This window comes from Stomoxys calcitrans, chromosome 1 (assembly GCF_963082655.1).
Source record: "Stomoxys calcitrans chromosome 1, idStoCalc2.1, whole genome shotgun sequence".
In the NCBI taxonomy this organism is placed as follows: domain Eukaryota; kingdom Metazoa; phylum Arthropoda; class Insecta; order Diptera; family Muscidae; genus Stomoxys; species Stomoxys calcitrans.
The window spans coordinates 207151661-207179497 of record NC_081552.1 but is presented as its reverse complement, the minus strand read 5'-3'; the positions used below and the strand labels follow the sequence as shown (position 1 = coordinate 207179497).

Here is a 27837-nt window from a genome sequence, read left to right as displayed (position 1 = left end):
TAATTAGTGACTTTATTTAATTTCATATTGTTTTGTTACAAAAAAAGAACTTTGCCGTTTTGCCCATACTGTAGGTAAAAATGACCTTTTCTTTGGAACAAAATTTGTTCTCTTTTTTTGTTTCATACTCTACCTCTTATACCTAAGCCGCTTTCATGGGCAAGCGGTTGTTTTTACAAAATTTAACAAAATTTCTGTAATATTTATTTTTTTTATGTTTTTAGTTTTTGTTTTTCTTTTCTTCATCTTATTGATAAACTTTAAAATTGTTAACGATCAAATTCTTCAAACCGTCTTCAAAAAATACAAGTTTTATCAAATTAAGAAAATCAAGTTCGGCTAGGCCGAATTTCTAATAGATGTACGTTTCTCCTCCTCCTGCTTCTTTTTCTCCTTAAACAACACCCTTAATAGGATTTTCACTTTGAAATCGTTCCTACATTTTCCTTTAGGTTTTTTTTTCTTCATGAAAATTTGAAATTTTTTGTTTTTTGTTTTGCAGTTACGAGCAGTGTTGTCGTTTTTGGTAGTTTCCTACCAAAATTGGTAGGTTTTTATTCTCTTGGTAGGTTGGTGGGCTGGCCTCAAGTTCTGGGACCAAATACTGTTAACCGACGTCTTACTGCCTCAAACTTTAGGAAAAAAGGGGCGTAAGTTCTGATGTTGACAGTAACGGGTACGAGCGTTAGGGGATCTCTTCCAAATTTCGTAAATTCTGGGTAAGAAATGCGGGTTTTGCGGGTTCAAAATTCACCTGTTCAATGCCTTCAATCGGAAAACAAGATTTGATGCCAGCTTTGATCCTTACACAGATGCTGAGGAGTCTATGTAACTTACTGTAATGGAATCTTGGAATAATGACGTTGATCGAAGGTTTATAATTACGGAATTTATGGTCACCCGGACCTGATGGAATATTTCCGGCGTTACTGTAGAAAGAGACAGACTATCTGGCGCCTCGTCTGACCAAAATTTTCACAGCGCGCCTAGGACTTTCATATACTCCGAAAGCCTGAAAGGAGGCAAGGGTGGTGTTCATACCCAAGCCCGGCAAGGCAAGTTATGCGACACCAAAGACCTACAGATCCATAAGCCTTACGTCCTTTCTACTCAAAACCATGAAACGTATTGTGGACACCATGATAAAGAGTAGGACATCCAGCGAACTGCTCAAATACAAACAGCATGCCTATGTCAAGGGAAGGTCGGTAGAGACTGCCTTGCGCGAGGTTGTGCATAAAATAAAAGAATCCTTCGATGCCAAAACGTACACACTGGCGGTATGCATTGACATCGTGGGGGCTTTTAACAATGTGCGGAGCGACACACTGATCCAATCCTTAAAACAATACCGGGTGGACCCGGTCCTTAAAGACTGGATAAACCATATGCTAGGGAACAGGTGGATAAATTGGCATAAATATAAGGGAGAAAGTGGCACAGGGCATGTCACAGGGGGGCATTTTATCGTCACTCCTATGGGTGACCACCATAAATGACCTATTACGGATGCTGACTGAGGAGAGATTTGAACCTGTCTGCTATGCAGACGATGTTATAATACTTCTTAGGGGTAAGCATCCGAACGAGCTATGCAAAAGGACCGAAAGGGTCTTGCATATGGCATATGACTGGGCTAGACCCAGAGGTCTCAATTTTAACCCAGAGAAGACGGAAATATGCCTGTTCACGAGGAAGACGAAGGTGGGCCAAATAAACGCACCACGTTTCCTCAATAAGATGATTTCGATATCTGACAAGGTCCAATACTTAGGTGTGACCTTGGACAGGAAACTGAATTGAAAGTGTCACATTCAGGAGCGTACTGAGAAGGCTCACAGATTTTGGGCACTATGTAGACGGGCCGTAGGCTTGAAATGGGGCATGTTCGAGCTAATGACCACCAAAATCTTATGAGCAAGATAATACAATATTAAGCCATTGGCCAAAGCCATGTTTCAAATTTCATCCAAATCGAATGAAAAATGCTTCTTTTATGAGCTCAATACTCTGCATCGGGAGATCGGTCTATATGACAGCTATATCCAAATATGGTCCGATCTGGACGATATTCTACAAAAAGGTTTATAGGGGTAACGAAACTCGCTTTGCCAAATTTCATTGAAATAAGATGAAAAATACTCCTTTTATAGGCTCATTTCACAATGTAGGGAGATCGGTATATGTGGCAGCTATAACCAAATATGGTCCGATCTGTACCACATATGACAGGAATGGGTAGGCATAACACACTGCGCGAAGTTTAATCGAATTCGCGTAATAAATGGATCTTGTATGGCCTCAATGCCCTTTATCGAGAGATCGGGTGGTCGGTCTAAGGGGAGCTATATCCAAATATAGTCCGATCTGAATCACACTTCACAGAAATGAATAGGGGTCTACCAGAACTCATTGTGCCAAATTTCATCGAAATTGGATGAAAAATTACCAATTTAATGCCTCAAGACTTTAAGTCTGGAGATCGGTCTATATATATATAACTAAAATCCGATTTTATGAGATCAGAAGGTCAGGTTTACATACAAAGAAAACGAAATCATCAAAAATTGTTTGGAAAATGTTTTTATAACAAAGATATTTGCAAAATTATAAATACCCAGGTTTTTGGGTATAAATGGGTAAATATCCGGGTATTTACCCAATTTACCGGGTAAATACCTTTTGCGTATTTACCCATCGCCCATCTCTAGTCATTACGACATGCAAGCCCGCTATTGCTTTTAATATGGCATTTTTGACCAGTTTGACGACATCTATTTTTGGGTTCGAAGACGGAGGCAAAAATGTGTTAAAGATATACAACTCTCAAGCCAACTCATTGCCTAAAAAGGGTGAAGAGGAGAAAGGAGAGTTAGTTTATCGTCTAAAATTTGCATTTGTTTCATTAGCAATTCTAAGTAAAAGGTAAATACAATATATCTCTTTTTTTATAATGTGTGTATGTGTGTTTGTTTTTTTTTTCTTGGTAATGGTTACAAAAACATTACAAAAAGACTATTGTTTTCTGTGTATTTATGAAAAAAAAAAATAATTAATTTCTTTTTAAAAATACAATTTTTTTTCTTATTTTTTGAGAGTCACCTTGGCATGTGATTTTTAATTTTTTTTAAGTTTTGTCTTTTATTTCTTTTTATCTTTTATTAATTGTTATTATTGCAAAAGTCGGAAAATACAAATTTTTTTTGTGGATCATTTTCGTTTTTTGTTTTTATATCATCACTTGATCTATTCAAAAATATATATGTCATGTTTTTCTGCTTTGATTTTGTTTTGTTTGTCTTTTTGTTTCGTATTTAAGTTTACACAATTGTTTAAATTTGTTTCTGTTTGCTTGTAGTATTTTTCACAGAATTCTGGCTATTGTGACTTTGTTTAATAGCTTTCTTTGTTCTGAAGAAAAAGACTATTTAGAGATTTTTTTATAGAATTACAGCAAAAGTTTATGATGTATAAATTTCATATAGAAGGTGTGAACATCCCTTAAACAATCCACTACAACGTTCGTGAGTTCAAAAAATACTCAATCATCTTTAAAGGCTCTATTACACGGTATGAAGTTGTCCAATGACATGCCAAATTTAACACATGTAGCGTTGTATTGGGTTGCCCAAAAAGTAATTGCGGATTTTTCATACAGTCGGCGTTGACAAATTTTTTCACAGCTTGTGACTCTGTAATTGCATTCTTTCTACTGTCAGTTATCAGCTGTTACTTTTAGCTTGCTTTAGAAAAAAAGTGTAAAAAAGTATTTTTGATTAAAGTTCATTCTAAGTTTTATTAAAAATGCATTTTTTTTTTTCTTTTAAAAAATCCACAAATGGCCCTCTTAGCGACAGTCAGTATGGGTTCGGCAGAAATCGCTCTACGGGAGATCTTATCTCATTTTTATCGGAATGATGGAGTTGCTCTATCCATCAGTTTGGTGAGAGTAAGGTCGTGGCTTTGGATATCTCCAAGGCATTTGATAGGATCTGGCACGGTGCACTCTTATCAAAGCTTGTCGCATTTGGTGTCGGTAATAACTTCGTTCGATTTATATCCAGCTTTCTCAAAGATCGCACTATACGAGTTGTTGCGGATGGGTTCTCATCCGATGAGTATACATTGACCGCAGGTGTGCCCCAAGGCTCTGTCCTTTCCCCTTCCCTTTTTCTTATGTTCATTGACGATCTATTGGGTCAGACTTTGAATCCAGTCTACTCATTTGCCGATGCCAATAGTCTGTGTCATTCATATTCATTCGACCATAGGCCAAAGTCCTCGAGAAATTGTGTACAGTAGGCGCATTATGGATGAGACGCTCTCCCAGGATTTGTTGACCATTTCCGAGTGGGGTAGAATGAACAGAGTAGACTTTAATGCACAGAAGACGCAGAGCTGTTTTTGTCTCACAAGCGTTTCACTCACCCACATCAATCGTCGATATCTATCGACGGTATAGATACCGAACAGTCAGATGCTCTTGATGTTCTGGGCATGAAGATACAGTGTGATGTTCGTTGGTGAAAAACACGTATTCGAAGTGTCGAAAGCACCATTAAAGTGTTTGTTCTTTCTTGTAAGAAATACTTCACCTCTTTTGATCTTCTCAATATCTATACTAACTATATCAGGCCGAGGATGGAATGTAACTCTCATATATGGACAGGAGCTCCAAAATCATCCTTGGAGCCACTTGAGCGGGTTCAACGGAGAGCGATGGTGTTAATTGGGAAAGGTATTGGGTATCCAACTCTATTGTGGATTGGATACCCAATATTGGGATTGGCGTTGTATTGCTCTATCGTTATTTTCATGGCGCGTTTAGTCCAGGGATATTCGTCTTCTTATCCCTGACGTTAGGATGTTTACCAGGAATACAAGACTTACCAGGAGGAGGCTAGTCGACCGAACCATACATTACTGCGAAAATTCATTTTTCGCCCGAAGCATTCGTATGTGGAATGGACTTCCGGCTAATGTCTTACCCACCGACATTGACGTTCAGAAATTTAAAACGAATATCAATAAACACTACTCCCTCTTTCCCCCCTCCAACCCTTAACATTCCTAATTGCCAGCACAATGCACTGCATATATAGATGACATTCCCTGCGTGTTGGTTACGTGAAAAAAAATTTATATAACAATTTTTTACGCATAAAAAAATCAATCATCGGTGAAAAATGCATAATTTCTGCCTCCATAGCAGCTATATCGAAATATGGTCCGATTTAGACCAAATTGGACACGGACATTGAGTGGTCTAATAAGTACAAGTCATTGTTCAATTTTGAAGAACAAAATGTTGGTCTTCTTTTTGGTAGCCATCTCCAAATAGAGACCGATCTGAACCATATGAACGATACAGATATCGAAAAGCCTTAAATAAGTCACTGTGTCAAATTTCAACGAAATCGGATTATAAATGTGCCTTTTATGGGCCCAAGACCTTAAATCGAGAGATCGGTCTATATGTCAGCTATATCCAAATCTGGACCTATCGGGACCAAATTGAAGAAGAAAATTGACTGGCCTAACACAACTTACAGTCCCAAATTTCAGCAAAATCAGATAATAAATGTGGCTTTTATGGGCCTAAGACCCTAAATCGGCGGATTGGTCGATATGGGGGCCATATCAAGATATAGCCCATCTATCTCTATTTTTAAAGACTGTAGCGTGATTTCAATAGACAGACGGACGGACATGGCAAGATCGTCTTAGATTTTTACGAGGATCAAGTATATGTACTATGCCATGTAAAACTTCTCTCCAAAGAGGTGTCGCACTGCGGCACGCCGTTCGGACTCGGCTATAAAAAGGAGGCCCCTAAACATTGGGTTTAAACTTGAATCGGACTGCACTCATTGATATGTGAGAAGTTTGCCCCTGTTCCTTGGTGGAATGTTCATGAGCAAAATTTGCAAGTATATGTATACTTTATAGGGTCGGAAATGGATATTTCGATGTGTTGCAGACGGAATGACAAAATCAATATAACCCCGTCCTTCGGTGGTGGGTATAACAAATGATAACTGTCAAATTTCGCTTGTGCAACAATTAAATATTTCTGCGACTATTGCGAAAGGAGAATAGACCAACCCTTAAGGCCAAAACAAATGATAAATAGTAGGACATCCAGCGAACTGCTCTAATACAAACAGCACGCCTATGTCAAGGGAAGGTCGGTGGAGCCTGCCCTGCACGAAGTTGTGCATAAAATAGAAGAATCCCTTGATGCCAAAACGTACGCCCTGGCGGTATGCATTGACATCGAGGGGGTTTTTAACAATGTGCGGACCGACATACTGATCCAATCCTTAGACCGGTACCGGGTGGACCCGGTCCTTAGAGACTGGATAAACCAAATGCTAAGGAACAGGTGGATAAATTACGGGTTCCATGGAATAAATATAAGGGAGAAAGTGGCACAGGGCACACCACAGGGGGCATTTTATCGCCAGCCCTATGGGTGAACACCATAAGTGACCTATTACGGATGCTGATTGAACCCGTCTGCCACGATGTTATAATACATCTAAGGGGTAAGGATCCGAACGAGCTTTACAAAAGGGCCGAAAGGGTCTTGCATATGGCATATGACTGGGCTAGACCCAGAGGTCTCAATGTTAACCCAGAGAATACTGAAATATGCCTGTTCACGAGGAAGACGAAGATGGGCCAATTTAACGCACCACGTTTCCTCAATAAGACGATTTCGATATCTGACAAGGAAGGACAGGAAACTGAATTGGAAGTGTCATATTCTAACGCACCACGTTTCGTCAATAAGACGATTTCGTTATCTGACAAGGTCAAATACTTAGGTGTGATCTTGGATAGGAAACTGAATTAGAAGTGTCACATTCAGGAGCGTACTGAGAAGGCTCACAGACGTTGGGCAATAGTAGGCACGAAATGGAGCCTAAATCCGAGGATAGTCCACTGGCTCTACAGGAGGCTCTACTACGCCTCAGTAGTTTGTTGGACTGCTATGGAAAAAAAGTGCAACATAAGGACCACACAACAGATTCAGAGAACATGTTGTCTTGACATAGGCGGAGCGATGAAAACCACGCCCCCTAGGGCACTGAAGACTATTCTAGATATCCGACCCATTGACATACAAATTAAGTGTGAGGCAGGCACTTCGGCTATGAGACTTAAGGTGATGGGAGAATGGATTGAGGATGGGAGCAGCTCATACCATCTCGGTATAATCGAGGCGACGATAGGAAACCTGGAAGGAAGGGAAGAGGTTTCCGATCGGATACCTGAGATGTGCCTGAGAGTGCCTTGCACTCGACCACACTTTACCGCGTTGCTTTTGTGTGATTTGTGTGCAGAGTTGCATTTTTGCAACGCGACACTTAAAAACAAAGCAACGCGGTAAAGTGTGGTCGAGTCTTGGGGTCGAGTGCAAGGCACTCTCAGGCACATCTCAGGTATCCGATTGCACAAATTTTTGGAAGTGATAAAATTTTTAGTAACAACGCGATTGGGATTGTCCATTATTTGGTCCAAGAACGAACGCTATTTATTTTGAAAAAATCGGCCTATACTAAAATATAGCCTATTAAGGATGTTGAAGCCCCAATTTTGGTACGAACTTTAAAAAAATTTTGCATGATATGTTTTTTCGACGTCTTAATACGTGTGCAGAATTTCATAAAATTCGGTCCAAATTTAGATATGGCTCCCATAAATCTTCCCTCCTACATAGCCTTTAAAGGCTATTGAAGCCATAATTTTCGTCCGATCTTCACAAAGTTTTGCATAAGATGTTTTACTTGACATTCCAATATGTGTGCGTAATTTCATTAAAATCGGTTCAGATTGAGATATAGCTCCCATATATATCTTCCATCCGATAATGCTTTTGAAGGCTATAGAAGCCGCAATTATCGTCCGATCTTTACAAAGTTTTGCATTAGATGTTTTACTTGACATTCCAATATGTGTGCGCAATTTCATAAAAATCGGTTCAGATTAAGATATAGCTCCCATATATATCCATCCGATATGGCCTTTGAAGGCTATAGAAGCCACAATTTTGGTTTGATCTTTTTAAAATTAAGCGTGAGGTGTTTTAGTTTCCGTCTTAGTACGTGTGTTTAATTTTATTAAAGTCCGTCCAGATTTTCATATTATAGGCCTTTAAGGCTCTAGTAGCCACACTTTAGGTCCTATCGTAAGAAAATCTTAGACAAAATTCAAATCTGAGTATAGTTCAACATAGTTTCCATTCATTAAAAGTAGTGCGAAGGCTCGGTGGTGCAGGGTATTATCTAGTCGGTTCCACCCATCGTTTGCCTTTCCTTACTGGTTTTATTAATGATTTACCTAACATAATAAAGCATTCTAATATTTTGATGTTTGCCAATGATTGTTGGGAAATTGTTGGGTCTTGTTGGGAAATTGTTGGGTCCAGTAAAACTTTCCTCCAAAGAGGTGTGGCACTGCGGCACGCCGTTCGTACGCGGCTATAAAAAGGAGGCCCCTCATCATTGAGCTTAAAATTTGAATCGGACTGCACTCATTGATATGTGAGAAGTATGGCCCCTGTTCCTCAGTAGAATGTTCATGGGCAAAATTTTCAATTTGCAACCATATCTCTATGGCAGTTGGTAAAGCTTACGGCGCCCTTGGATTTATGAAACGTTAGGGCAGAGAATTTAATGATAATTCTGGAAAAGCTAGTGCAACAATAGGCCTGCTAGTCGAAAATCCTCAATTGGTTCATCTTCGTAATTGGGAGTTTTTGAGAAAAGTTAACGAAAAGGCAACTTTATCAAACAAGGTAATGCTGTTGAAGAAATTGTGTCGCAGGCAATTGAAGAATGGTCAATAGGCCTGGTCGATTTTTTTTAAATCGTACACCAAAAACGAAAACTACATACAATTCTAAGAAGTTTCTACGAAGAAAACATGTATCATAATGAAATCCTAATCCGCGCCGCTCGACTTCAACATTTTCTTCCTGTTCTTTCTATATTTGATATCCTTGTGATCATGATAAAGGTCGCATTTGTTCTTCGATTATCGTAAAATGTTACACAAGGCACTTTTTTGATCCAAGGACGAACGTTATTGATTTTGATCGAAATTGGTTCCGTTTTAGATATGTCTCCCATATATATCTTTCATCCGATTTGGTCTTTTAAGGCCCTAGTACCCATAATTTTGGTCTGATCTTTACTAAATGTTGCACAAGACGTTTTATGGAAATAAAAGTCATTTAAAATCAAACGACCGACACAAACAATAACCTGTTAAAATCGTACAACTAATTTGAGAACAAATTAAAATGAGCGGAAAAGGAAATATTTGATCTCAATACTGAAGCTGATTTGCCAAAACTTTCACTTGAAACTCTAACCACAAAAACAACCACACTTTAAAGCCTTTGAAATATTAGGATCGGCCTATAAATAGTGTGTTGGCAATCAGTGCAAAATTCAGCTCTGACTTTATGACCAAATCTCATCGCCGAAGGGTCAGTTTCTGCATCTAATAGCAACCACAATGTAACCACTACTTCAAAGCAACAGAAGAATTTTGGCAATTTTTGAAAAAATGAGGGGTGGGCCCCCCCCAAAAAAAAATAAAATCCTGGCTACGTCCCTGATATGGATGGATAGTATTGTGACGAATTTTGATCATGTTTTTTCTTCATCGATATAAGCTGTCTGACTCGGACGCGGACCTAATTCTTCTTCTTTCGACTTCTGTATTTACCGTTATTGCATGTCACAACAGAATGAGCAATAATATTGGCATAATTGTTACACGTGTTGAAGTTATTGTGCTTATTTCAAAACAGTCGGCAAATTAATGCAGTCAAAATAATAGCAGTGCACATTAAAATTCCGGAAATATCGTTAAAATTTAAACATTAAAACAGTAGGAGAACATCTTGTGTGTTGTGTTTGGTTAATAATATTATTAAATATATATTTTTTAAGTGGGTAGTGGAAAGCATTGTTGCGAAGAAACCCCCATTTGATAAACAAAAAGTTGAAATCTGAAGGAAAAACTTATAGAAAAGTTCAAAGTTTACAGAGTTGTTCTGCTAAAATGATGCGAAACGCATTACTATACAAATCTAAAGTGTAAACAAGGGGACACAAATCTGTTACGTCGCAAACAATTAAGCGAATTATAATAAATAGGTCTGTTCGCGTACTTAAGTATGGAATTCCGACCGATAGCGATATTTTTATCATACCTTTCTAAGGTTTTCGAAAAGATTTCGGAACATCTCAATCATACATCATTATTGACGGCTATGCAGTCGGGCTTCCGTCCTGGTCATAGGTGTGCTAGCACTCTAATAAAAGTGTCTGAATCAATTCGAAGTGAAATCGATGACAACAAGGTTTGTTTTCAAACCCCCATTTGATAAACAAAAAGTTGAAATCTGAAGGAAAAACTTATAGAAAAGTTCAAACTTTACTGAGTTGTTCTGCTAAAATGATGCGAAACGCATTACTATACAAATCTAAAGTGTAAACCAGGGGACACAAATCTGTTACGTCGCAAACAATTAAGCGAATTATAATAAATAGGTCTGTTCGCGCACTTTAATATGGAATTCCGACCGATAGCGATATTCGGGCTTCCGTGCTGGTCATAGGACTCAGACACTTTTATTAGGGTGCTAGCACCACCCTGAACCATTGGCAGTAGCTAAGGGAGTACCATAGGAATCTATCATAGGCCTTCTACTTTGCTCCATGTATGCGAATGATTTTCCTCACCAATTGGTCCATAGTCGGGTACACATGTATTGCTGATGATGTACAAATTTACCTAAGCAGCTCAGAGAAGGACGTTGATCAGAGCATCCGTAGACTTAATGAAGATCTTCAATGTGTATATAGATTGGCAAGAGCCCATCAATATACACATACAGAAATCAAAGTGTCTGATTATTCGTAAGCATAAAATATTATCATTGCCGAATACTGACATTTTTGTTAATCTGGAGAAAATTGCCTTAGTTTCAAGTTCTAAGAATTTGGGGCTGATATTTAACAGGTAATTAGGTTGAACAGATAAGGTAAATGTGGTTGTTGGGCAAACTTATGCTAAATTACGTGCTTTGTGGCTTACTCACTCGTTTACTCCACCTAGTGTTCGAGTCCTATTGGTAAAGACTTTGTTGTCACTTGTCATTGATATTAATGGTATTATCCGTTATGTACATGGTATGAGAAGAACACAACGCAATTTTCAAATTCCTGTTATGGAATGAGTTCCAACTCGCTATTGAATATGAGATGCCTAGTATTTTTGCACAAATTTATTTATAAACAGGAACCTAAATATCTTTTTGATTAACTCAGATTTACTAGATTTATACCCTTGAAACGAAAAAGCCTTGTGTCGCAATGACATTTCTTCGTCGGTACAATATGTCTTTGGAATACTCTTTCTTACAAATTACAAGGTATCAGCAATGTAGTTACATTAAAAAAAAACTTATACATTTCTTTCAGAACATGGATACTGTCTCTCAAATTTAATCAAATAGCCATTCAACATATTTTTTTTTTCAATTGTATGAAGCTTTACATTTAAACTTAATTTTAATTTATTTAAACCTGCCAAATATATATATATATACCAATCACGACATTATGGAACTCAAATGAAAGGTATTTAAGATTAGAAAACCTATGTGATATCCAATTGTCGGACCAAGTGTTTGGGGGACCACCCCAAAACACCCCTAAATCGGACATATTTACCGACCATGGCAATATGAGACTCAAATGAAAGATATTTGCGAGTAGAATACGAATCTGATATCCATATGTGGGACCAAGTTTCTAGGGGTCTACCCCTTCCCCAAAACGCCCCCCAAACAGGACTTATTTACTGACCAAGGCAATATGGGACTCAAATGAAAGGTATTTGAGTGTAGAATACGAATCTGATATTCAGATGTGGGACCAAGTGTTTTGGGGGGCCTCCCATCCCCGAGAATATACCCCAAAGAAGAAAAATTTACGATCCTAGCAATATGGGACTCAAATGAAAGGTCTTTGGAAGTAACACCACCTAAATAGGAAGTATTTGCTGACCATTGCAATATGAGGCTCAAATAAGAGGTATTTTAGAGTAGGACACGAAAGTCACTGAGTGGCCGCCCCATCCCCCAAACCGTTCATGTGTTGCCTACTATGGAAAAATAGAGCTCAAATGAAGGGTATTTGGGAGTATACCATCAATCTGACATCAACATTCGGGACCAACTGTCTAGGGGACATCCCACCACCATAACAACCCCCCCAGTAGGACGTATTTGCTCACCAAGACAATTTGGGTCTTCAAGACAGTGGAGCTGCAATTTTTGCTATCCAATTTTGAGGCCAATATATGAAAATAGAGCATGCTGCCGATATATTTTCAGGGCTTAGTGTTTGAGGGAACACCCCACTCCCCAAAACACCCCAATATCGGGCATATTTACCGACCATGTCAATGTGGGACTTAAATGAAAGGAATTGGAGGGGGGGAGAGGAAGACTTGATACCAACTTTTGGGACCAATTTTCTGCTGGTCTACCCCTATCCAAAAATACCCCTCAAATAGCAATTTTTTACTGACCATCGCAATATGGGGCTCAAATAAAGGAATTTGGGAGAAGAATACGAATTTGATATCCCTTCCTCAAAACACCCCCCAAAGAGCGTCTCAAATGCACATATCGAGGTGTTACAAACAGAATGACGAAATTAGTATACCCCCCAATCCTATGGTGAAGGGTATAACAACTCCCAGGGAATTGTTATTCAGAATAGGGCTGAGATTTTGACATGTTATGCTATTCTACAGATGTATGTACCTTACTATTAAAGCTTGAACGATTATATTTCTGCTTGTGAAAGTTTTACAATAACCCAATGGATTAATGGTATTATCACTTAAAATAAAAATAGTTACTTGTCCCATGACTGGTTCACTCTGCCCAATATTAGTTGAACATCTTTGGAACCCATAAAATTTGCAAAAAAAAAATCATAAGCTTTGTGAAAGTTCCAAAATCCAAAGACATATAATTTATTAAAATTTGTTGTTGTAATTCACTTTTAGATCCTTTTTGGGTTGTATTATATCGGGAGACAATAAAGCATTCCTTCATTGCCTGCTTAAATTCAGTTTAAATAAAAATTTAAATTAGTTTGCAATATAAATTAATATTAACAATATATATTTATATAAAAAAAATGTATGACAGCCATTTGAAATACAAAAAAAAAAAAGAAATGCTACCAAGTACTATATATAGAGAATGGTGCCAAGTTTTGTTCTAAACTTAATATTCCATACTATATTCCCTCCAACAAAGCCAATATCCAGAATTTGTTTTATACAAAATGTTTGTTTTTTTTTTCTTTTTTTTTTTTTAATTTTCCGTATATATATATTCTATAGTAAAATATATATATATATATATTTACTATATAGCTGTATAGGTATATATAGTGTTATAGGTTTTCTGGTGTTCTGTGTTTGTTGTTTTTGTAGATTTAAACATAGATTTTTAGATGGTTTCTAGTTTTACATTTCATTTTTTGTGTTCGTTTGTTTGTTTGTATGTTTCTAGAGCAGAAATCGACTGTGTTGTTTTGGTTGCTGTTGTTGTTGTTGTTGTTCTTTAATTTAAGACTTCTAAATTATAATATAATAATAATAATTAATCAGTTAATTATTCATTAAAAAAAGAAACAATTAAATATCCCCTGATTTGTAGGTGCATTTTTAAAGATTTATTGCGTTTTGGCTTTACGCAAATGAACATCATTTTCATTCGTTGTGGCGGAGGATTTGCTGCTGCTGCTGCTGCTGCCCATGGATGTGGTGGAGGATGTTGTTGTGGGCTGTAATTTAGCCGAGTTCTGTGCCACCAATGAGGCAGCCATGCGTCGGCTCTTGCCCGATGGCGATATGTAGGCCTTGTAGAAGAACCGGGCAAACAAAACAAAGTAACTGAAGTACATGGCAATGGACAGGTTAATGTTCGTTTGCGAGATATTACACGACTGGGGTCCGTGCGTTTTCAGGAAGCCATTGGCCCAGATGTTGATGGCACAGCCAATTATCATTTGGGTCAATTGCAGTGAGGTAATGATCATGGCAATGAAGCGTGGTGGATTGAAGCGGGCCGCCTTCAGGGCATAGTATGTGTACATCACCGAGTGCACACAGTAATTCATGACAATGAACCAACGTGCCGATGAGGTATATTCGGTGTATGAGAACCAGGAATAGATGAGCACGGTGATGTGATGATACCAATGCAGGAAGATCAGGGGCTGTTTGCGCAACACAATGAAGATGGTGTCGCCCAATTCGGGCAATTTGGAGAGTACAAATAACCATGTCCAGAAGCCGCAGACACGATCTTGTTCAATGTAGCTGCAATTAAATAGGGGGGAAAAATCATTATTAGATTATAATAACAGAAGCATGGAAGAACAAAAGTCAGAAAAGAGATTTTGAAATCTTACACCACAAAGAATATGGCAAGAAACTAAAGGACAATCAAGCGGTAATTATAAGTTTTATGAAAGCTATATCATAATTTGAACCGATTTTAATAAAATCTAACTGTATTTTGGGAGCCATAACCACCAAAGCCGCCGAGGGGTCATGGTCCTAAGGGTTAGGCTAGGTTAAAAAGAGGGTGCTGATATTAATCCGCCCCATGCCACTATGGACATACACCTAAGCCAGTAATTGGCTTGTTGTGCGCTCTAAAATCTATAAAGGAACCTCTAACAAGTAAAAGCGTGCTAAGTTCGGCCGTGCCGAATCTTATATTCCCTCCACCATGGATCGCATTTTTCGAGTTCTTTTCCCGCCATCTCTTCTTAGGCAAAACAGGATATAAGAAAAGATTTGCTCTGCTATTAGAGCGATATCAAGATATGGTTCGGTTTGGACCACAATTAAATTATTTTTATGATGGAGACCTGTGTAAAATGTCAGCCAATTCGAATAAGAATTGCGCCCTTTGGGGGCTCAATAGGTAAAATAGAGAGATCGATTTATATGGGAGCTGTATCGGGCTATAGACCGATTCAGACAATAGTAAACACGTATGTTGATGGTCATGAGAGAATCCGTCGTACAAAATTTCAGGCAAATCGGATAATAATTGCGACCTCTAGAGGCTCAAGAAGTCAAGATCCCAGATCGGTTTATATGGCAGCTATATCAGGTTATGAATCGATTTCAACCATACTAGGCACAGTTGTTGGATATCATAACAAAATACTTCGTGCAAGAATTCATTCAAATCGGATAAGAATTGCGCGCTCTAGAGGCTAAAGAAGTCAAGACCCAAGATCGGTTTATATGACAGCTATATCAGGTTATGAACCGATTTGAACCATACTTGGCACAGTTGTTGGATATCCTAACAAAACACATCTTGCTAAATTTCATTCCAATCGGATAAGAATTGCGCCCTCTAGAGGCTCAAGAAGTCAAGACCCAAGATCGGTTTATATGGCAGCTATATCAGGTTATGGACCGATTTGAACCATACTTGGCACAGTTGTTGGATATCATACCAAAACACGTCGTGCAAAATTTCATTCCAATCGGATAAGAATTGCGCCCTCTAGAGGCTCAAGAAGTCAAGACCCAAGATCGGTTTATATGACAGCTATATCAAAACGTGGACCGATATGGCCCATTTACAATACCAACCGACCTACACTAATAAGAAGTATTTGTGAAAAATTTTACGCGGCTAGCTTTACACCTTTGGAAGTTAGCGTGCTTTCGACAGCCAGACGGACGGACGGACATGGCTAGATCGACATAAAATGTCGCGACGATCAAGAATATATATATTTTATGGGGTCTTAGACGAATATTTCGAGTAGTTACAAACAGAATGACGAAATTAGTAAACCCCCATCCTATGGTGGAGGGTACAAAAAGAAAATTTTAAGTTAGGGATTCCGTGCTAGCATGCCACCATAGCGCAGAGGCTAGCATGTCCGCGTATGACGCTAAACGCCTGGGTTCGAATCCTGGCGAGACCATTAGAAAAAATTTCCGCAGTGGTTTTTCCCTCCTAATGTTGGCAACAGTTGTGATTTTGCATGCCAGATTCGTAATCTACTCCTGAAAACCATTTATTTGAGCCCCATATTGAAATGGACCTTCAATTTGTCTGCTTTACAAGTTTTGAGGTTAGGGCGACTTCCGGGGTACTTGGACCCATGTTTTAATACCATACCTTTCATTTGATATCCATATTGTCCTTATCGGTCCACTTTTGATTTTGGGCCCCCTTCCGATATCAACAAATTATATGAACCGATTGCTTTGAAATTCGGAGGCCACCGTAGCGCAGAGGTTAGCATGTCCGCATATGACCCTGAACGCCTGGGTTCGAATCCTGGCGAGACCATCAGAAAAAATTTTCAGCGGTGGTTTTCCCCTCCTAATGCTGGTAACATTTGTGAGGTACTAAAACTTCTCTCCAAAGAGGTGTCGCAATGCGCCACGCCGTTCGGATTCGGCTATAAAAAAGAGGTCCCTTATCATTGAGCTTAAACTTGAATCGGACTGCACTCATTGATATGTGAGAAGTTTGCGCCTGTTCCTTTTTGGAATGATCATGGGCAAAATTAGCATTTACCATTCTATGTGCCGATATCTGTTAGGCGCGAAAGCCGGGCAATTACAAAAGAAATGATCCAACGTCTCATCATCTTCCCCGTAAGCTCTTCACATGCTATCACTTGCCGCACCGATTTTACATAAGTGAGCTCGTAGTCCTATGTGTCCCGTTTTGACACCCAAAAGCTATACTGACCTCATTACATCATTTCAGTAAGAGTCTCGTCTTCTCACGATCCGGGTCACCCAGTAAAATTTTCACTGTCCTAACGATTGTTTCGATGTTCCACAGTGTTCCCTTTAGTCGGACTGCGTCGACCCAAAAGGGTTCGGGTTAATCAAGTTTATTGACGGCAGTCCTCTGGCCTTCACCGCCAAATCGTCTGCCATTTCATTTCTCCTTACTCCGTTATGGCCGGGCACCCAAACGATGCGGATTTTGCCATCCTTAGAGTAGGCGTTAATCTCCTTTTTACACCGCAAGACTATTCGTGACCTCACCGTCTTATTTGTTATTGCCTTTATGGCAATTTTACGGTCGGTAAAGATGTTCACACTCGACGTCCTCGCGTTAGCACCACACCACTTCACGCATTCCGTGATCGCCCGGATCTCCGCCTACGGGACCGTATTATGATCAGACGGTCCAAAACATATCTCAGTCTCTGGGTTCTCAATGTAGACCACCAGGTCCACTCTGCCCTCTAGCTTTGATCCATCCGTCTAACATGATCTTCCAGATGGCAATACTAGGGTTCCCTCAATCCAAGACTGTGCCGATGGCAGCAGTGCCTCGCACTCGACTTCATGGTTCATCTCAGGTATCCGATCGGAAATCTCTTCCCTTCCTTCCAGGTTTCCTATCGTCGCCTCGATTATACCGCGATGGTGAGAGCTGTTCCCATTCCAATCCATTCCCCCATCGCCTTAAGTCTCAAGCCACAGTGGCTGCCTCACACTTAATCTGTATGTCAATGGATCGGTTATTTAGAATGGTCTCCAGTGCCCTATTGGGCGTGGTCCTCATTGCTCCGCCTATGTCAAGACAACATGTTCTCTGAACCTGTTGTATTGTCCTAACGTTGCACTTTTTCTCCGTTGCAGTTTACCAAACTGCTGAGGCATATGTAAATATTGGTCTTATCACTCTCCTGTGGAGCCAGTGGACTGTGCTCGAATTCAGGCCCCATTTCGAGACTACGGCCGCCTACATACATATGTGAGCCTTCCCGAATGTAACACTTTCAAATCAGTTTCCTGTCCTCCATTGGCTCTGCTCTAACTCCCATGTCGTCTACTAAAGTTTCAGTTTGGACATGGGTTTTTGAGAGAAACTTTTTTATTTTGGCGGCTTCATTAACGCTATCGACCTGTTCGCAGAAAATATATATGTATATAAACCTGACCTTCTGATCTCATAAAATCGGAACTTAGCTATATATAGCCGATATATGGACCGATCTCCAGACTTAATGTCTTGAGGCTATTAATTTGTCAAGTCCCTAATGGAAACCCCTTTACTTGGTGTCACATTTGACTGCAATTTCCAACAAAGTCAGAAGTAGAAACAAAGTCCTGAAGTATTTCGCCGCAAGCGCTTGGGGTACCGGTCAAAAGTGATGGTTGATAAAAAAAAATTGGCTAGTCAGTGGACAACTATACAGCGCCGGCTTGGACTAAGATTTAGACTTGCCTTTATGCTGCTCTATGAACTGCGATAGGTTCTTTTCTGATTTCTCATGTGGACCACCAGACAAAGATCATACTCGTGCGAAGACACAATTAAATGCTCTCTAAGCACTATATAATAGGCTGTTACCGAAGCAGCCATCCAAATTAGGCCTCCACCGCCCAATAACGTCCGCTGGGATCTACATAATCTAGACCCTACATATGGTAGGATCTTTTATCAATATTTTGAAATTTAACAAACGGAATGACTAATGGAGAGGGTTTACAAAATCGATCCAATTTTCTGGATTCTAGATAAAATGAAAATGTCTATAAACATTTCTACAAAAAAAATATTTCTAACAGATTAAGATAAATTTTATTTTTATTTCAATCTTGCAATTCGTCTTCGCTTATTGCCCAAAGTCTGACGAACTTATATATAAGAGCTATATCTAATTCTAAACCGATTTCGAGCAAATTTTTCAGGTAATGTGGTAGTCGTCAAGGAAAGCGTTGTGCAAAACTTTGGCAAGATTGGTCAAACAATGCGCTTGTAGTAGCTCTTGGAGTGAAATTCTGTCGATATACATATATGACAGCTATATCCAAATCTGGGCCGATTTCTATGAAATTCACCAGTAATAGAGTCAAAAGAAAATCCTTCCTGCAAAATTTCGGAAAAATCCATTAAAAACTGAACACTTTCTTGTAATATTTCTCAAAACGGACGAATATATATGGGAGCTTTACCTTAATCTGAACCGATTTCGAGCAAACTTCTCAGATACTGTGGCAGTCGTCGAGGAAAGCGTTTTGCAGAATTTTGCCAAGATGGGTCAATAAATGCGCTTGCTGTGACTCCAGAAGTTTATATATATATATATATATATATATATATATATATATATATATATATATATATATATATATATATTTATATATTTATTTATTTATATATATATACATATATATATATATATATATATATATATATATATATATATATATACATATATATATATATATATATATATATATATATACATATATATATATATATATATATATATATATATATAAATATATATATATATATATATATATATATATATATATATATATATATATATATATATATATATATATATATATATATATATATATATATATATATATATATATATATATATATATATATAAACTTCTGGAGTCACAGCAAGCGCATTTATTGACCCATCTTGGCAAAATTCTGCAAAACGCTTTCCTCGACGACTGCCACAGTATCTGAGAAGTTTGCTCGAAATCGGTTCAGATTAAGGTAAAGCTCCCATATATATTCGTCCGTTTTGAGAAATATTACAAGAAAGTGTTCAGTTTTTAATGGATTTTTCCGAAATTTTGCAGGAAGGATTTTCTTTTGACTCTATTACTGGTGAATTTCATAGAAATCGGCCCAGATTTGGATATAGCTGTCATATATGTATATCGACAGAATTTCACTCCAAGAGCTACTACAAGCGCATTGTTTGACCAATCTTGCCAAAGTTTTGCACAACGCTTTCCTTGACGACTACCACATTACCTGAAAAATTTGCTCGAAATCGGTTTAGAATTAGATATAGCTCTTATATATAAGTTTGATAGAATCGGTTTATAAAAGACCATTTCATTGCAATATTACTGCAAATCGGACGAACATATATATAAGCTATATCCAAATCTGAACCAATTTTTTCCCAGTTCAATAGGCTTCGTCTCTAGGCCGAAAAACATGCCTGTACCAAATTTTAAGACGATCGGATGAAAACAGCGACCTGTACTTTGTACACAAATTAACATGGACAGACAGACGGACGGAAAGACAGACAGACGGACATAGCTAAATCGAATCAGAGTCAATCGGTATGCCTACCAATGAGTCTATCTCTCTACGTTTTGGATGTTACAAACAAATTCACTAAGTTATAATACCCTGTACCACAGTAGTGGTGTAGGGTATAAAAAACTAGTATTGTACCTCTTTCACTAGACCACGGTGGTTGTTTGCTTATGGTAATTCTAATGGAATGGAATGAATTAATGTTTTGTGTCGTTTTTTTTTCCTGGTTATTTTTTACTAACACTCTTAAATTAGGTATGCTTTACTAAAAAGGTTCAATGAACTGAAAGAAATTAATTTTATTCAAAATTATTCGGACTTATTTTATTTTATTTCGCGTATCTTATGAAAAAAATCATTTGTAAACGATGTTGTATAAATTTTTACCTGTTTTGAGATTTTGCTAGTTAGGAAGTAAAAAACGTAATGCACTTTTGAGTGAAAAGGTCTATAAACAAATTTGCACCGTTCAAATTTGAGGATATAAAATTGGATGAAGAACTATTACAAAAACAAAAGAAAGACTTTTACAATGTAAGGTGAAAGTATCAAATAGGGGAGAATGCAGGGCTTCTCCGACTTCAACTTTGGGTGGGAGTCAAAGTATTAAGCCGGAGTCGTAGTGTGGCGAAGTTGGAGCAAAGATACTCTCCTCCACTCCGACTTCAGTGCAATAGTAATTCAACTTCGACTTCGCAACCCTGGGGGAAGTCTTACCGTCTCTGTCAATAAGCTCAGAATTTGCTTCTTCTGGTTACTGGGTTTTCGGATCAAATCAAAACATACCATAGCCCAAAGGACGGCCTTTTTTTATAGCTCAAAGATCCAGCGCTTCATAAAAGGTCCCCGAATTTGATTTTACCACTTCGACTCAGGTGGAAGTCGAAGTATTAAACCGGAGTCGTAGTGCGGTGGAGTTGGAGCAAAGATACTCCACTCCACTCCGACTCCAGTACTCCAATAGTTGTCCAACTTCGACTTCGCAGCCCTGGGGGAAGTCTTACCGTCTCTGTCAATAAGCTTAAAATTAGCTTCTTCTGGTTACTGGGTTTTCGGATGAAATCAAAACATACCATAACCCAAAGAACGACCTTTTTTTTATAGCTCAAAGATCCAGCCCTTCATAAAAAGTCCCCGCATTTAATTTTACCACCAAAGCTTAGAAGAATTGAGATTTTAATAATAATTATAACCTACACCACTACTGTGGTACATGCTATTCAGACTTAGTGCATTTGTTTGTAACACCCAGAAGGAAGGGAGCTAGACCCATGGATAAGTAAACTGATCAACTGAGAATCACTTGTTGATTCATTTTAGCTATGACCGTCTGTCTGTCCATGTTCATTTGTGTACAAAGTGCAGGACCCAATTTTCACCGATCGTCTTCAAATTCGTCACGGGCATTTTTTTGGCCTAGAGACGAATCCTACTGAAATTGGAAAAAATCGGTACAAATTTGGATATAGCTCCCTTATATATGTGCCTCCGATTTGAGCTTATACTGCAATAATATCTTCATATGTGAACCCATTCCCGCGAAATTTGGTACAAGGGAGTCTCTTATGAGTCTCGACATTACTGGTGAATTTGTTAGAACTCGGTTCAGATGCAATATATATCTATCGCCCGACTTTCACTTCTAGAGCCTTAGCAATCACATTTATCAACCGATCTTCTCAAAACTTTGCACTGTGATTTCTTCTACAACTACCACAAAACATGCGGATTTTGGTCGAAATCGGCTCAGATTTGGATATAGCTCCCATATATATGTTTGTCCGATTTGGACTAATACTGCTATAATATCTACATCTGTCCGATTCACATGCAATTTGGCACAAAGGATTCCCTTATGACTCCCGACATAGCTGTTGAATTTCATAAAAATCAGTTCATATTCAGATATAGCCCCCATATATATGTATCAACCGATTTTCACTTTTAGAGCCTTTGTTAACGTATTTCCAAACAGATTTTTTCTAAATTTTGCACATTGCCTTTTTCTATGGTTTTAACAATGTGTGCCGATTTTGATTAAAATCTGTTCAGATTTAGATATAGCCCCCATATATATTTCGTCCGATTTTGGTCATATATAACCCGATCCTCATAAAATTTGTCACTAAAGGTTTCTCTTATGACTCTTCTAATCCTTGTTAATTTTCATAGAAATATGTTCAGATTTAGATATGGCTCCTTTCACTTTTAAGGCCTTTAGTAACGCATTTATCAACCGATCTTTCTTCTATGACACCCACAATATGTCCGGTCGAAATTCTGCAATTCAAATTTAAGCAAATTTTGGCCTCGACGACTAAGCCGCATACTCAATGTGGTGTAGGGTATTAAAAGGACAGCTTCGCCCGACTTAAGCCATCTGAACCTTTAGGGGGCGCAATTCTTTTCCAATTTGGCTGAACGGCTTCTCATTCTATATACGTGCCAAATTTGGTCTGAATTTGTCATAACCTGATGAAGCTCCCATGTAAACCGATTGCCTGATACTACTTCTTGAGCCCCTATGGTGCACAATTATTATCCGATTGGTCGAGCGTAGCACGCTTTTAATTGCTTTAACCCATTAAAGACGAATGGGTAGAAATGGGTTTCTACCGGATAAATACCCAAAGCTTGGGTATTTATTGGGGAAGTACCAATATTTTTGGGTTTTTATTTGGGTATTTATAGGTTGCAGATATATTGGGTATAAAAAAAATTGTTCCAAATAATTGTTGATGATTTCGTATTCTTTCTATATAAATCTGACCTTCTGATCTCATAAAATCGGATTTTCGTTACATATAGCCTTTATATAGAGCGATCTCCAGACTTAAAGTCTTGAGGGAATAAATTGGTCATTTTTCATCCAAGCACCGTGAGGTCTGGTAGACCCCTATTCATTTCAGTGACGTTCGGTTCAGGTTGGAGTATATTTGGATAATGCTGCCCTTAGACCAACCACCCGATCTCCCGATATAGGGTATTGAGGCCATAAATGATCCAATTATTACCTGAATCCGATGAAATTTGGCACAGTGTATTCTTGTAGACCCCTACCCATTCCTGTCAAATGTGGTACAGATCGGACCATATTTGGATATAACTGCCATATATACAGATCTCCCGATATTGTGTAATGAGCCTATAAAAGAAGCATCTTTCATTGGATTTGGATGAAATTTGAAACAGTGAGTTTTGATAGACCTCTACACCTGTTTGTTGAATATCGTCCAGATCGAAACATATTTGGATATAGCTGCCATATTGACCAATCTCCCGATATAGAGTATTGAGCCCGCAAAAGGAGCATTTTTCATCCGATTTGGATAAAATTTGAAACAGTGCTATTTGATAGACCTATATACTTGTTTGTTGAATATCGTCCTGATCGGACTATATTTGGATATAGCTGCCATATAGATCGATTTCCCAATATAGAGTATTGTGTAGAGTATCTGGTCCACATAGGTATAGAGGGGCGCCAAAACGCAGTTTCAAATTTCATCAAAATCGGAAGAAAAATGCTACTTTTATGGCCTCAATACTCTAAATCGGGAGATCGGTATATATGGCAGCTATATCCAAATATGGTTCGATTTAGACGATATTCAATAAAAAGGTTAAGAGGGGTACCGGAACTCGCTGTGCCAATTTTCATCGAAATTGGATGAAAAGTGCTCCTTTTATAGGCTCATTACACAATATCGGGTGATCGGTATATATGGCAACTATGTCCAAATATGGTCCGATCTGTACCACATTTGACAGGAATGGGTAGGGGTCAACCAGAACAAACTGTGCCAAATTTAATCGAATTCGGGTATTAAATGGATCTTTTATGGCCGCAATACCTTATATCGGGAGATCGGGTGGTCGGTTTATAGGGCAGATTGGTCTACGAGAACTCACTGTACCAGATTTCATCGAAATCGGATAAAAAATTACCAATTTATTGCATCAAGACTTTAAGTCTGGAAATCGGATATATAACAAAAATCCGAATTTATGAGATCAGAAGGAGAAGAAGAAATCATCAAAAATAGTTTGAAAAATTTTTTTTATACCCAAGATATGTGCAAAATTATAAATTCCCAGCTTTTGGGTAAATACCCAAATACCAATTAACCGGGTAAATACCTGTTGGGTATTTAGCCATCGTCCAACTCTACGAGTGGGTAGAAAAATACCCAAGATTAGAGCTGTCTTAGAAAATCTCTTGCTTGATGTAGGAAAGATGCATTCTTATGAAATTTGAATTGGCGTAAGGTAGACTAATGAAACTTCCTAACAAAAATTCTTCCCGGGGGCTATGTCTGTTTATAGTCCGATTCGGATCATACTTGGCATGGACATTGAAAGTCATAACTCAAGTATTTGTTCCAAATTTCAACCAAATCGGTTGAAAATTGAGGCTTCCCGGGGCTCAAGAAGTCAAATCCGGGAATCGGTTTATATGTGAGCTATACCAGTTTATTGACCGATTTGGATCATACTTGGCATGGATGTTGGCAGTCATATCTCAAGTCTTTGTTCAAAATTTTAGCCAAGTCAGATGAAAATTGAGGCTTCTAGGGGCTCAAGAAGTCAAATCGGGGGATCGGTTTATATGGGTGCTATATCTGTTTATAGACCGATTCGAATCATACTTGGCATGCATAATGGAAGTCATAACTCAAGTCCTTGTTCCAAAATTCAGCCAAGTCTGATGAAAATTGAGGCTTCTAGGGGCTCAAGAAGTCCAATCGGGGTCTCGGTTTATATGGGGCTATATCCAAATCTGAACCGCAATCCCCAAAAACCTACATCATTTAGAAGTATCTGTATTTCAAGCGGCTAGCTTTACTCTTTCGACCGCTATCGTGATTTCGACAGACGGACGGACGGACATGGCTTGATCGATTCAGAATGTCGAGACGATCCAGAATATATATATGGGGTCGATTGGCATAAATATCTTCTCAGACAGCTAGGCCGCCATCAAATCCCCGGAGAACGTATTTCTGAACACAAAAACCACCATCGACTGTCGCAGATCTCTCAACGAGATGACTGAACAGTTCAAAATACACCTGTTCTGGGTGCCGGGCCACAGATATATTCCAGGGAATTCTAAAGCAGACGAGCTTGCGAACTTGGAACTACCTTACCTACTGCAAGGACACTAGAATGTGTGGGTATGCCTCTAGCGGCATGTAAGCTAAGTTTTCAGGTCACAAAGAGGGGGCTGTGAGCATTCCAAAACTATGTGGCCTCATCTAGACTTGAAGAGATCTACTACTTTGTTGTCATTGGCTAGAACAAACGTCTCCATCATTGTGTCCGTCATGACAGGTCACTGTCTAATCAGAAAACATGCTGACAGACTGAAGATTGGCTGCAACGACTTTTGCAGAAGCTGAGACTATAGAACAGAGGAAGAAGAGACTATAGAACACCTTCTGCGTGTGTGTCAACTAGCCAACTAGCAGTTAGAAGGAGTTCCACTTTAGGTTCTCATTTCTTTGAGAACCTGTCTGATTTAGCGGATGTGAACATTTGCAAGTTATTGGGCTTTTTAAAGCGATCTGGATGGTTCAACGGTAGGTACTAGAAGGCATCTTCCTTCTTTTGTTCCTGTGGTATCACAATGGACGAAAACGTTAAGTGAGTCTGATGGCATACTGCCACTTAAACCTGACCTAACCTGGGGGTGTTACAAACGGAATGACTAGATAAGTATACCCCCTTCCTATTGTGGGTTTAAAAATTGTTAACATTTTGCTTAGATTTGTTTTCATTAGAAATTGTTAACCCAATTTAGAAAATTCTAACGAAATTTCGATTCGCTTGTGCAATTTCATTAAAAAACGATTTTCAGCTAATATTTTTTCGATATTTTGTTTGTCCATACAGTCAGTCAATCTTTGCCCAGTCGAAATACACCGCTTTTGAAAACAGCTGTGAGAACCAGCTTGAAAGAATAAAAAGCTTATTTGAACTTTCAAGTTCATTATCAAGTTCAAAACATTAGTATGAGTACGAGTGACGTAGTATCGTTATAATTCTTCAACAGTTATAAACTCAGAGGAAAAAAACACAGCAAGATGCATTTTGCAGATACAACTGGGGGTAATTAAAAAAACTGGTTTTTAACTACCAGTCATATAAACATTTTATACTTAGCATTGCAATGTGAGCGTAATGACTTAGTGCTTCCACGTAAGTTTTTTCGTCAAAATAATGGGCAGTGGAAATTTTTGAGTGGAAGTATTGAAAATAATAACAGAAAAAGGAGTAAATAATGAGGCTAAGGAGGTGGTAGATCTTAGCTGCTGGTTAAGCCAATCAAGTGGCAATTTATACTTAGCTGAAAACAGGTAGTGGGAAAGGGTTAAGAAGTACAAATGCCCAGAATCCCGTAGGACTAGAAATCTTTTATCCACTAACTAACCTTAGCAAGCAACTGCGGTACACATGTTAACCTTAGGAGGCAACTAACCTTAGGAAGCATCAGTGGCGTGTATGTAAACTGTCTGACAACATACAAGCGCGACTTCGAAAAAGTTTATGTTATCTGATGTGTTTTCAGCAGACTGTTCCACCCTATGAAAGATAATATTTTTCGTTCTCTCAAATTTTTTTCCAATTTTTTTCCCAGATCCCATTAAGCAATATACGAAACGGTGTTTCGGTTGACGTTAATACGTTTTTAAAGAAATTAAGAATTCTAATGAAATTTAGCAGAAGCTTTCAGATGGGTAATACAACATTCCATACCAAATTCCCTGCAAATCGGTTGAAAATTGTAGGAATTACGTCCTTATAACTGTAAATCCGACGATCTATATGTATGGGAGCTATATCTACATCTGAACAGATTTTTAACATAATTCAAAAGGCTCTGTCCTTTCTCTCTCCCTTTTTATACCCTCCGCCATATCTTGGGGTGTATACCAATTTCGTCGTTCCGTTTGTAGGTTAGGTTGAAAAGAGGGTGCAGATATTTATCCGCCCATGTCACTATGGAGACACACCTAAGCCAGTAATCGGCTTGTTGTCCGCTCTTAATACAAAAAAGTAACTTTGAAAAAGAAAATCTAAGTTAGGAATTCCGTGCTACTTACAAAATCCTTTATTGTTTTCCATGTCACTCCGCTAAGTTGGTTCATGTCTGGTATAGTGTCCCCACCTAAGTGCCGGTATCTGTTAGGAAATGCTCCAACGTCTCATAATCTTACCCGCATGCCCTACATATGCTATGACTTGCCGCACCGATTTTACATAGGTGAACTCGTAGTCCTATGTGTCCCGTCATGGTACCAATAGATATACTGACCTCCTATTACTGAAAGGAAGTAAGAACCTTTCAGTAATAGACTTGTCTTCTCACAATCTGGATCCCCATCGGATTTTCGCCGTCCTACCTACCGTTTCGCTGTTCCACAGGGTTGGATGCGACCCGAAAGGACCTACAGCCCGATCACCCCATATAAGGCCGTACAAGATTTGGCACAGTGAGTTCTGCTAGACCCCTACCCATTCTTGTCGAATGCGGTCAAATTCAGACCATATTTGAATATGGCTGCCATATAGAACGATCTACCGATATAGTGCATTGAGTTCATAAAAGGAGCATTTTTTATCCACTG

At 38.5% G+C, this 27837-nt stretch overlaps 1 protein-coding gene across 1 annotated transcript in view; it reads right to left on the bottom strand.

Moving 5' to 3' along the window:
- Nucleotides 1–13037: 13037 nt before the first annotated feature.
- Nucleotides 13038–27837, bottom strand: part of LOC106089835 (elongation of very long chain fatty acids protein 6) — a 130461-nt gene continuing 115661 nt past the window's right edge. The window contains exon 4 of the mRNA XM_059360442.1: nucleotides 13038–14430. Coding sequence (XP_059216425.1) covers nucleotides 13782–14430 — 649 coding nt within the window. The 3' untranslated portion in view covers nucleotides 13038–13781. The remainder of the gene's footprint in view (nucleotides 14431–27837) is intronic.